The sequence below is a fragment of the Lissotriton helveticus genome, chromosome 2_1 (assembly GCF_964261635.1).
Source record: "Lissotriton helveticus chromosome 2_1, aLisHel1.1, whole genome shotgun sequence".
In the NCBI taxonomy this organism is placed as follows: domain Eukaryota; kingdom Metazoa; phylum Chordata; class Amphibia; order Caudata; family Salamandridae; genus Lissotriton; species Lissotriton helveticus.
Window position 1 is genome coordinate 315,895,468 of NC_136059.1, and position 12,333 is coordinate 315,907,800.

Below are 12,333 nucleotides of genomic sequence, written 5' to 3' on the forward strand. Positions count from 1 at the left end.
TAGACTGGATCATCTCATTCCTCGCTGGGAGAACGCAAAGAGTCCGCCTCCCCCCTTTTAGATCAGAGGCCACCGAAGTCTTCTGCGGTGTACCCCAAGGATCCTCACTCAGTCCCACCCTCTTCAACGTCTACATGAGTCCTCTCGCCTCCATCGCGCGTCAACACAACCTCAACATCATCTCTTACGCCGACGACACCCAATTAATCCTTTCCCTCACCAAAGACCCTAACACCGCCAAAACCAATCTTCACGAAGGCATGAAGGAAGTAGCCGAGTGGATGAAACATAGCCGCCTAAAACTCAACTCAGACAAAACGGAGGTGCTCATCCTAGGATCCTCCCCCTCAGCTTGGGACAACTCCTGGTGGCCTTCCACTCTGGGCACAGCACCCACACCCACAGACCATGCACGTAACCTTGGCTTCATCCTAGACTCCTCTCTCTCGATGTCCAGACAAGTCAACGCAGTCTCGTCCTCCTGCTTCAACGTACTTCGCATTCTCAAAAAGATCTTCCGCTGGATCCCCCTCGAGACAAGAAAGACTGTCACCCACACACTGGTCACGAGCCGACTGGATTATGGTAACACACTATACGCCGGAATCACAGCAAAGTTACAGAAAAAACTCCAGCGCATCCAAAACGCGTCTGCGAGACTCATATTAGACATCCCTCGCCAAGATCACATCACCGGACACCTAAAAGACCTCCACTGGCTTCCCGTCAACAAAAGAATTAGTTTCCGCCTTCTCACCCACGCACACAAGGCCCTCTACAATCTAGGACCCGAATGCCTCAACACCCGCTTGTCCTTCTACAAACCCACCTGCCAACTGAGATCGTCCAATCAAGCCCTCGCCGCAGTCCCGCGCATCCGAAAATCCACCATGGGTGGCAGATCCTTCTCCTTCCTGGCTGCCAAGACCTGGAACTCACTCCCCACCCACCTCCGCCTTACTCAGAACCACATCTCCTTCAGAAAAGAACTTAAAACCTGGCTATTCGACATATAATGAACCCCTTCCCCATGCGCCTTGAGACCCTCTGGGTGAGTAGTGCGCTATACAAATGCCCGAACTTGAACTTGCCCACAGTCTCCTCCTGCAGAGGCTGTGGGAGTGTGGACTCGAGGGCACGGTGTTGAAGTGGTTCTCCTCTTTCTTGGAGGAGAGAAATCAAGAGGTCTGTTTGCCTCCGTTTTCGGCCAGTTTGCCGCCCTTGAAGGCCGGCGTGCCACAGGGATCTATTTTGAGCCCTGTACTTTTTAATCTGTACATGGCTCCCCTGGTGGAAGCGGGTGAGGCTATGATTATATCCTATGCCGACGACACTCAAGTGCTGCTCACTTGAAAGAAGGGGGAGGACTTTAACGGGGAGAAGATTAATAAATGTTTGAGAGAAATCTTTGCCTGGTTCAGACATAACCATCTTAAATGTAACCCGGAAAAGTCAGAAATGATCTTTTTCGGTACCCCCCCTCTGGACGCCTGGAAACAATGGTGGCCCACGGACATTTCTCCACCCCAGTCAGCAGTTACGATTGTAAAAAACCTGGGAGTGAAAATGGACGACGCATTATCTATGGCAGCTCAAGTACAGTCATTAGTGGGCACGTGCTTCGGCCTCTTGAAAACACTCCGTAGGTTTCTCTTCCTATTACGGACTTCGCACAGGCAGTGTTCAGGCCCTTATCACCACCAGATTGGACTATGCCAACGTCCTCTATCTGGGCCTTCCGGAGTTTATGCTCAATAGACTGCAAGTCGTGCAGAACGCGCAAGACTCTGACCTAGAGACCGGATCTCCCACCACCTGAAAAAGCTGCATTGGCTGCCTGTCCGATGCAAAATACTTTTCAAAGCACTTGTCCCTGCGCCCTACATAGCATAGGGGCACATTACATCCGTAGAAGAGTTTCATATTATGTACCTGGTAGATCCCTTAGATCAGCACACCAACACTTAATCGTTGTCCCTAAGTGACTTAGAGCCCGCCGTGGCGGATGCTCGTTCCAAGTGCTAGTGGCTAGATTCTAGAACAAGATGCCTCTTTCGTTGAGGCAGGCCACGAGTATAAAGTTTTTCAGGAAACAATTGAAAACCTGGCTGCTCCAACAAGCAGTATAATGGCCGACCACCCCTGGACCGATGCTCCATCTCGGTCCTCTGTAGTAGGTGTGTGCTCTACAAATCCAGTTTTAACATACCATAACATCTCATTACCACTCTCCCGCAGGCAATCGCTTTGATAGGAGGCGCTTCTCGTGGGATAAGCGCACACTGTCACACCGTATGGCCCACAGCTGGGGGGGCTCTGCGATGCCTGGAGGTCTTGGAACCCTCGGCATCTGCAATTCATGCATGCCTCGGCCGCCCAACACACCCACTACAGGAAAGAACTGACCCTACTGCCCACCCCTGATTTCTAGAAATTGTCTCAGATCCAGATTCTGGCCTGCAGCATTTCAGATCATTCCCCCTCATTTCTACGCCTGGGGCATCCTGTGGGGGGTCAGTGACCCATGGGAGCATGAACACCAGGTATCTTCAGGACAAAGAGTTTAAACGCCGCCTTCGGTCTGAACTCCCGTTATTCTTTGCGACAAACGCTGGCTCCGTGACCAAGACAGGAATGCTATGGTCCGCTAGTAAGGCGACAATGCACAGTTTTGCTAAACGTTATATAAGAGGCAGAGAGCGTGACCAATCGGCCCTGGTTGCCCGATTGGAAGCGCAGGCTCTCTAGTTGGAGCAACAGCTGGAGGTGGACCTTCAGGCGGGTGTCAGACACCAGCTGGGCCTTATCAGGGAGATATTAGGCTACAGTCCCTTGAGGCAGCCAAACGCCTATGGAGGGCCACAACGGTCAGAATCTATGGCTGGGGGGCCAAAAAACAGGAAGTTACTTTATTCGCTGGCATCACATCCGCAGGCCAACAGGATGGTCGCAGAAGTCCTCGTTGCACATGGTCAACTTCAGCACTCCCTACCAGAGTACCAAAACCTATATGCTAGACCCGCTGCCAGAGAAGCGACGGTAGCGCAGGCCTTCCTTGATTCACTCCCACTACCACCCCTGTCCACCTATAATGCCCATGCCCTGGACGAGCATCTCTCAGCGGAAGAAATCAGAGGTGCAATGTCCTGTATGGCACCCGTAAAAACACTTGGCCCGGAAGGTTTCCCGATGGAGTATTATAATGCATTCTAGGAGAGACTCACACCTATCTTTGGTTGGGTCTTTCCTGGTAGAGGTGGACTCTGCAACTATAGTAGTGATACCCAAGTCGCAGACCCCCTCCACTTCATGTACAGACAATCGCCCAAAATCACTACTCAAGTGTGATATGAACATTTTTGCAGTGATTCTGGTGAATTGGCTCCGGTACATTATCACGAATCCCGTGCACCCGAACAATGCGGCTTTATGCCGCGCCAGAGCACGAGAAACTGTATCTGAAGGCTGCATTTGGCTCTGGCACACTGACATTGTGTGCCCAAGACCTTGCTTTACTTCTTTTTGACTGAAAAGGCCATTGATTCGGCGGATTGGGACTACCTGCAGTCAGTGTTGATTCGAGCAGGCATCCGACCCAGATTCAACGGAATGGTCAGGGCCCTTTACGCCAACCCCACTGCCAGGGTTCGAGTAAACTGTGTTCTTTCCGAAACCTTCCCTATAGAGCGGGGGACAAGACAGGGTTGCTCTCTATCCACCCTCCTCTTCGCATTGGCGATAGAGCCCCTGACTGTACTAATCTGCACGGATTCCATTTTAGCTGATTGGATGTGGGGGACCGGCCACAAAGACCGTATTGCCCTGTATGCGGATGACGTCCTGCTGTACTTGGTCAAGCCAGCAGTGAGTGGACCCAGATGCCTCAAACTGCTTGAATGGTTCAAACAAGCATCTGGTTTGTGGTTGAAACCCATCTAAGTCTGTGCTGGTCTCCCTAGCACAGACTAGGGATTGCTTTGATTGGCAGGCGATGATCCCCCTGCGTAGACTTAGCTTCAAGTACCTAGGTATATGGGTCACTTTACACCCTGAGCTAACTTGGACCCTTAACCTCCAACCTCTGGTTCGGAACGACCAGTCTGATCTTACTAAGTGACGTACCCTCGCCCTCAACACTTTAGGACGTAACACCCGCTACAAAATTATGATCCTCCACGATTCCTGTATGTTTTTCACAACTTACTCTTTCAGCTGCCCTGGGCATGGTTCTCGGCCCTGGATAGCGCCACAACATCATTCCTGTGGAGGGGCGCCCGGTAACACATCGCATATGTACATTGCCAAAGGAAGCCTTATGATTGGGGCCTGGGTATGTCCAACCTCTATCTTTACTACCTATCTTCCCGCCTACTCGTCATCCATGACTGGTTCAATGGCGAGTGGTCAGACCCCGCCTACCGGATGGAGCTCTCACAGCTGGACTTGTCTCAGATTCAGAACATGCTTTACGGAGCCCGATCTCTCTCTTGTTGCCTATGGTGACCCGGGTAGTATTTCTCGCATAGAGGGCGGCCATGTGCGTTGGGAGACTAGACTCACGCAACAAACCCCCACTTTGGCATGGCACTTGGTTGAGGGAAACGGCATCTCCACGGCTTTCGCTCCTGGGACCTCACTGGCATCACAAGACAGGGGGATGTTTGGTTGGGGTCACATATGAGGTCCTTCCATGATCTGCAGCAGACACACAACCTCGCACACTCCCAGTTTTATAAATACCTTCAACTCAGACACGCCCTTGCCGCACACTCCCTCCCACCGGACTCCCTGTCAGAGTTCAGCCCGCTGGAGGCCAAACAGTTGATGGGACACATGGATAGGTGTGGGATCTACAGATTTATTGCACACTCATCATTAATTCCCCCGGGACACTGGATCATCTTGTGAACCGATGGGATGGTTGGATGGGCCCCATTGAGGATGAAGACTGGAGGGACGCGCTAATGGCCCCACAGTTACTATCAACCTCAGCCAGACAGAGCCTCATTCAGACTAATTCTGTTTATCTATCTCCACACTGTTTACATCGAGCTGGCCTACGACATACCTCCATCGGCCCGCGATGCGGAATTGAACCCGCAGATTTTTACCACATAGTATGGGTCTGCATCGCCAAGCTTAACTACTGGATGGACTGGACCAGGGAGTTGTCCGGGGTTCTGGGCTGGGAGATTCCCCTGTTCCCACTGCTGATTTTTTTGGGGTGTTTGAGGGTACCGGGGGTAAAAAAAGCCGAAAGGTCCTACCTAGGGTCAGCCCTCCTGGTGGCAAAGTGCGACAATGCCTTCTAATGGTTGGCGTGTAGACCATCCGCTCTGTCAAAATGGAGAAAAGGAGTTGACTGCTGTGTGCAGCAAGAGCAGGTTGTCTACGAAGCCCGTAACTGTCCTCGGAAGCGCGCTAGGTTGTGCGGAAATGGCTTGGGCAGACTGCTTAATTAGATGTGCTGTCCCGCTAGTGTGCTTCATAGTACTATACTGTTCAGTGATTACAGGATGTATTGCCCTGTATGGGCTACTTTCCTCCTACAAAACTACATGATATGTGCCTTACGTACCTGTTTTACCCATGCCATTGGTGTTAAATAACAATAACATTTGTTTATTAACCCCTCCCCTGCTGGTGACGGAACCACTCCGTCATCAGCTGCGGACGCGCTGTGCTGATGACGGAGCGGTTCCGTCACGGCTCGCTCGGCACGCCTGCGCGGCGCGGATTCCGTGCCTGCGCTGAGCGTTCCATTGAGCGGGCGGGGCCGTGACGGAACCGCTCCGTCATGAGAACAGCGCAACCGCGGCTGGTGACGAGCGGTTCCGTCACCAGCATGCGCCCGCCGCGCGGCCGCCCCTCCCCCTTAGCACTGCGGCGGAATAGCCGCCGCAGTGAAGGGGTTAAAAAAAAAAAGATATGACACAGAATACATTTATGGCTCGTCTGGAATGCTGAACGTACAACAAGCAGGCTCCTCATGTGCCTTATGAAAAGGAACTACAACGCTGGCTGTTCATCGAGTTGATCTAATCTCCCTTGTTGGAAAAAGGTTGTTCTCCAGGCCTAAAAAACTTCACCTTTCTTGAAATCACGCAAATAGAGCAAATGAATACTGGGATACAACCACTCACTGATGCTTATGGTACAACTGCACATACGTCAGCCAACGTCCCATTAACCAGCATAAAATTTTGCTAAGAAAAGACTGGCTAACTGATGTGGTCACCTTGACCTCATATGTTAATAGCAGGGTCTTTCATCTGTAAATATCAACTGTATCCTAGCAACCAGTATTATGGGTAGAGAATGGGCCTGAGAATAAAAAAGTCCAACAACTGGGTGTTGTAATTACATCGTTCATGCTTCAGAGAAACCATTACGATTAATTGGTCATTAGTCAGATGATTCTGTAAGACCTTAAGTTAAATACTATAACATGATGTACCCATTGTTCACTCGGTAAAGCAATAAAGCAAAACAGTGAATAAAATGGAGGTGATGGAATTAGCCTAAATTTGAATGAAACCCCAAAAACAATATCAATAAAAGTTTGCAGTAAGAACTTAAAAAGGTAAATGGTGTTCGTGAGAGACGATCATGTGCACTAGCTCCTAAAATGATGATTTATAGCCTGTATGAAAATAAAAAACATACCTCATCTTTGTCATTTTGGCGTAGATGGTTGCACCGATCTAAAAAACAATGGCCTCCTATGATCCACTCCTTCTGAATGAGACTCTGAAAGCCAAGTTTTGTCCTGCAGTGTGGATCCATCATCACCTGGATCAGACTTGAGATCACACAACACAAATCAGACGCATTTTCTTCTTTATTTAGTAGGTGAGAGGAGGAAGAAATACACATTTTAGAGAACATGTAATTATAAATCTACATCACACCTTTCCTACGCTTGCAATAGATGCGTTCAGAGATCACATACAGGTCTGGTCTGGAGATCGACACTACAATTAGAATTCACTTTTTTCATTTTACGTCTTCACTGACACGTCAGTGTCATACAATGGAATATCACAGAAAGCAGAGTAAGATCAACTAAACCTTTAACACATTTTATATCTAAAGGTACTCAACCCAGCAGAGTCAATTACATCTCCTCAAAATATAAATTAAGATTCCATTAGAGCAGCACATTCATCATAAGAAACAGCAAAACAAAAAGTGTGTTTATAGGGATGGAAGGAGGGCGGGAGGGAGAGGGAGAGGTAGAGAGAGCGCACTTTTGCCTAATTTTACAAGACTCTCTACTAAAGACCTGTAAGGATAAAAAGTTGAAAGGTACCTGGAAACTAAGTACAATTTTACATCGTAGTCATCATTGAATTTAAGAAACGTTGATCCAATATCTTTGAAGTAGTCCTCTTTGTCTGTTAATCTGTAAATCATCTCCTCCATGGAAGCTAGGCTACGCATTTCAAAGAGTCATTCTTCAACTTCTCGTCAACTCATGTTTTTGTATCAGTTATTGGTGTTTGAAGTTTCACATAGTGCTAATATGTTGGGCCTTGCAACCACCTCATGCAGTAACAGATGGTGGTGCAACACAGTACCAGACTCTGGGTAGGTAAGATAGACCAGGATGACACAGCTGATCAGGAAAACGCAGGCCGGCATTGAATTGATGGGTTTAGTCTACATAGGTAACATCAGACAGACCTGGGATTAGGAGACCCCAATGGAGATTAGGGCTGAGTCTCTGGTATGGGGGACCAGGACCTTACATTGGCTCCCGGTTGATAAAAGGATTCTTTTTAAAACTTTGACTACGACCTACAAGGCCTTACATGGCATCGGTCCAAAATATATTTCCAATCGTGTGTCTTGGTACCAGCCTTCCAGATCTCTTAGATCTGCCGCGCTATCCAAAGTGAAGGTTCCCATCATTAAGCGTGCCAGAGCAGGAGGTCGGTCTTTCCGCTATCTAGCTCCTCGTGCCTGGAATGACCTTCCGATTTCTCTAAGACAGGCTTCTAGCCTGACGTCCTTCCGAAAGGCCCTTAAAACATGGCTTTTCCCTTAGACCGCTGCTGTTTTTTTCTTTATGCGTGTGTTGCGTTTCCCTTCAGTGTTATGTTTCTCCCTCACTTAGTGGGTACCTTCGAAAAAGCGCCGGGATGCTCCAACTGGAGTGGCCGTGCGCTATAGAAGCACAAATATAACATAACATAACATAACATAACCTCATCTCCGTAAATTATTATTCTTTGCCTTGTAGAAACTGCTTTTTTTAGACAAACTTTGGTTACATATACAATGTTATTCAAATTTGTTAACAAAGTATACAGCCTCTCTTTATAGACTAACAACTGCTAACCCATGAATCCTTAAAACAAGAAAAAGCAACTTTTACTTTTCACCTACAGTGCTACAGATTTCAATTTTCGTCATTCTCCGATACCAATGTTTGCATCAAGGGCTGAGGTAATAAAAAAAATTGAAAATTGAGGCCTGTTTAAACAAGTCAAATGCTTTTAGAAGACGTTTGACATAAAACATATGTAAAGAATGTTTCACTGGGTGATCAAGCAGAAACATTAAAAGCAACAAACGGTGTAACAGCAACAAAGAAGGATCGCGTGTGTTCTACTAATTGTGACATGCTCTGCAGAATCCCAACATCCTTCTTTAGATGAAGTTTCTAATTCAGTGTTTCAATCAGTTTGGGCCTGATTACGAGTGAAATGTTGATCCCACTCGGTCTGTTAACTCCATTTCCGGCCGAATCGGGATTAGAAAGAAAAGCAACAGACGCAGACTTACTCTTTCCAACCCCTGTGGCTGAAAGAACAAGGAGAGAAACAAAGAGCAGTCCTCGAAGAGTCCCATGTTGCGAGAGACAATAAAAAGAGATCGGGCGAGAGAGAGACATTGACATGGCTAAAAAAGTTCCTGCAGCATGCGTTGAAGATGGGCAAACTCTTCCTTTGGAAACTCAGACTAACAAGAAATACTACATATTCTAGGATTCCGAAAAGGCAGCGGACCAGTTAAAACTGCGATGAAAAGAACAGGGTGGAATGAGACTGGATTAATGAGGAAACGGAGGAGGCCACTTAAACTTGGTTCATATAAATGTGGGTGTATAGCTTTATTTACCCTGTCGAGGGGCTAACCCCTGGGATCAGTTGAATTGACAAGGGGAATAAGGGCGGTTTAGGCTGGCTACATATATACGTCAGAGATTGACTAACAGGATGTTATGGGTTGGATATGACAAATGTCACATAAATAGTTGAGAGGGTGTTTGGAATAAATGTAACTTTATTCACCTCCTATTTCACATCAGCGGGCAGGCTCCACAGCAAGAGACAGGCGAAAGGGAACAGTGAAAGGCAGCATTAGCCATCTGAAGACATAAGAAGGACGTCTAGAACAAATCAGACAATACCTTTGACTGAAACATAAAGAGCATAGTGCTTGTTGAATTCATAGAGGTAGTCCGTATAGCTGTTCTGAATATATCCTTGCCACTGATGCTCCTTGACAATGGGAAACGTGTACATCTGAAGCGTTCAATTACCTGTATGAATATAAATAAGAGAAACCAGAAGTGATCCACCAGCCAATGGTAGTTTTTGAACCAGCTTTCGGCACTAGGCCACCAAATGCAACTAAAAATAAATTAGATGCTGCTGCTCGCTACTTCTGTACAAACAGAAATATGTGCATATTACCCATGGAATGCAGCTAGGCAGAGAAGGCCTGTATATATCTATGGGAGATGAATCTTATGAATCTTATTTAAAAGACATATAATCAATACCGTTAGGACAAAGGAGGAGCGATGGCCGAATATCACCTTGTCTTAATGGAACACAGTGTACAGTTTACAGGGAAATCATACATGAATTTTACGTAAGCATCTAGCAAATGTAATTGCAACCTGTGATGCTTTTTCTAATGAAGATTTAAGTCACCAGAAGTCACAGAATCCAATGAATTTTATATCATGAGCGATGAACTTGTTTGAGGTCCCATCTATCACTAGGCCTGATCACTGGAGCTTCGTCACAGATGAATATTTTGGAATTATTTTCTTATATATCTATAAACCTCTGAGGAGGAGAAAAGGTCTTGAAATGGATCCTATCCTAGCCAGTGAGGAGCAGATGGAATGGAAATAGGCATTCTGAGGATCCAGGGGCGTCACTCAATCTCATACTTTCAAGACCAGCAATATATGACTCGATGACACCATCTGAAACTTGTCTTGCCAAATGCACAAGTTCAGAAGTTGAAGATCCAGGATGGGCTTTAGACGACCAATAAGTAAATGAAATACAATTGTGTGACCCTTTCTTCCAAAGGCAAATCCTTAATGGCCTCTGTTAGAACTGGGGGTCTCTAGTTGGTAATGGTTTTCACCTTTGTCCAAATAGGGACCCTGACTTCTAGTCAGGGTAAGGGGGCTACACTCCTAAAATAACCCCTGCTCAACCCTGTGGTAGCTTGGCAGGCTTATCTCAGAGGCAGTGTGTAAAGCATTAGTGAACACCTACAGTAATAATGTGAAAACACTGCAGATGGACACCACACAGGTTTTATAAAAATAACTATTCTTTATATCGACTTATCACAAGACCCAAAACGACAAAAATCCACAATACAACATTAAGAGAAATTACTTTTAAATGGTAGAAATAGCTTAGTTCAAAGATGATGGTAAATGCTGCACGTTTCTCACAAAGTACCTTTGGATGCGTCACGCAAGTTAAACAAAAGGTGCGCAGGGAAAACGATGCGTCTGTTCCTTGCTACAGGGGAGGCCATGCGTCTGTTCCTTACCAGAGAGGAGGTGATGCGTCGATCTAGTGTTGCATTCCGGTAGCAATGCGACAAGAGGACGCCTCGATTTGATGCGATGATCCGGTGCGATTCGACAAGATGGCGTCTGATGCGATGAGACGACGTGAAGGCGATGCATGCACGCCCGACGGCGACTCTGGAACTTCTGACCCGCGACAGGCACTGCAACACGCTTCTCCGGTGATGCGACGGCAGCCCTTGCCGTGGTGACACACTTCTCCGGTGATGCGACGACAAACAGCTGCAACAGAGACACGCTTCTCCTGTGATGCAACGGCGACCCTTGCGGTGGAGACACACTTCTCCGATGATGCAACGGCAACCCTTGTGTTGGCGATACGCGTCTTCTCGTTGAGTCGCGCTTTCAGCTCACAACAATACGCAGGCTTCTGCAGACAGAATTCCCAGCAAGGACATTCAGGGGGGAGCTAGTGGTGAAGTCTTGTATCCTGAGACTTCAGCAGGAGGCAAGCACAATTCAAGCCTCTGGAGATTCTTCTTCAAGATGATGAAAGTTCATTAAAAGTTCCTTCTCCTTTCCTTGGCAAATAAGCAACCACTGCAGGCCAACCCCAGAAGATAGCACACTGGCACACTGGCAGTCTACTCCTTCAGCTTCTTTTGGTTCCTCTCCTTGGCAAAGGTTTCTCTTGATTACCAGAAATGCTTTAAAGTCTTGGGGTCTGGGTCCCAATATTTTTGCAAGTAAACCCTTTGTCCTCCGAAGGCAGCGGGTGCTTGTGCCCAGCTCAAACCAGTTCTGTGCAGCTTCCTGGCAGGAGGTGGAGACAGCATTGCTGAAAGCAGACGTGGCCCAGGTAGCTGAAAGGAAATCTTCTCCCCGTACTCTAATCTATGAGGGCTCAGGGGAGTGAAAGGAAATTTCCACCCCCTACTCTCTATTCAGCCAAGGTCCTATTCAGCCCAGTCCTTACTCATCAGACTGCTGAAGCCCCAGCCCTCCTGTCACTCACAAACCAGACATGCAATACAAAACCTAGCAGAGGAAGGCTGGATGCTTAGGTAAGAAAATACTTACTTTCTAAAAGTAGTATTTTCAAACACAGATTGTAAAAACACCCTCACTAAAAAAATGTACTTTAACATTCTGAGTTCAGGCATACTAAATTCGTGTTTCTACCATGTTCCCTGGGTCAGTTAGGATTATAAAATGCAATAATCAAACTGCCCATTATGGCCTAAGGGGACAGGTAGCCTTGCAGTAGTGAAAAACGAAATTGGCTGTAATTCACTATGAGGACATGCCACACACACCAGGGCATGTCCTACCTTTTACTTACAATGCACCCTGCCCTTGGGGTGGCTAACATGTAGAAAAGGGAAGATGTAGGGACTGGTAAGTGGGTGCACCTACCAAGTCGACATGGCAGTACTAGATTGCACACAGGTTCTGCAATGGCAGGCCAGAGACACACTTTACAAGCTGCTTCTGTGGGTGGCACAATCAGTGCTGCAAGCCCACGAGCAGCATTTGAT

General features: G+C 47.3%; 1 protein-coding gene across 2 annotated transcripts in view; it reads right to left on the reverse strand.

Moving 5' to 3' along the window:
• The window catches only part of MTMR12 (myotubularin related protein 12), an 813,877-nt gene that overhangs the window by 137,748 nt on the left and 663,796 nt on the right, over positions 1-12,333 (reverse strand). Inside the window, exon 13 of one of the 2 annotated variants that reach the window (XM_078674902.1) lies at positions 6,667-6,839. In XM_078674902.1, coding sequence (XP_078531028.1) covers positions 6,667-6,839 — 173 coding nt within the window. The remainder of the gene's footprint in view (positions 1-6,666; positions 6,840-12,333) is intronic. The other variant, XM_078674903.1, reaches the window with a different exon arrangement.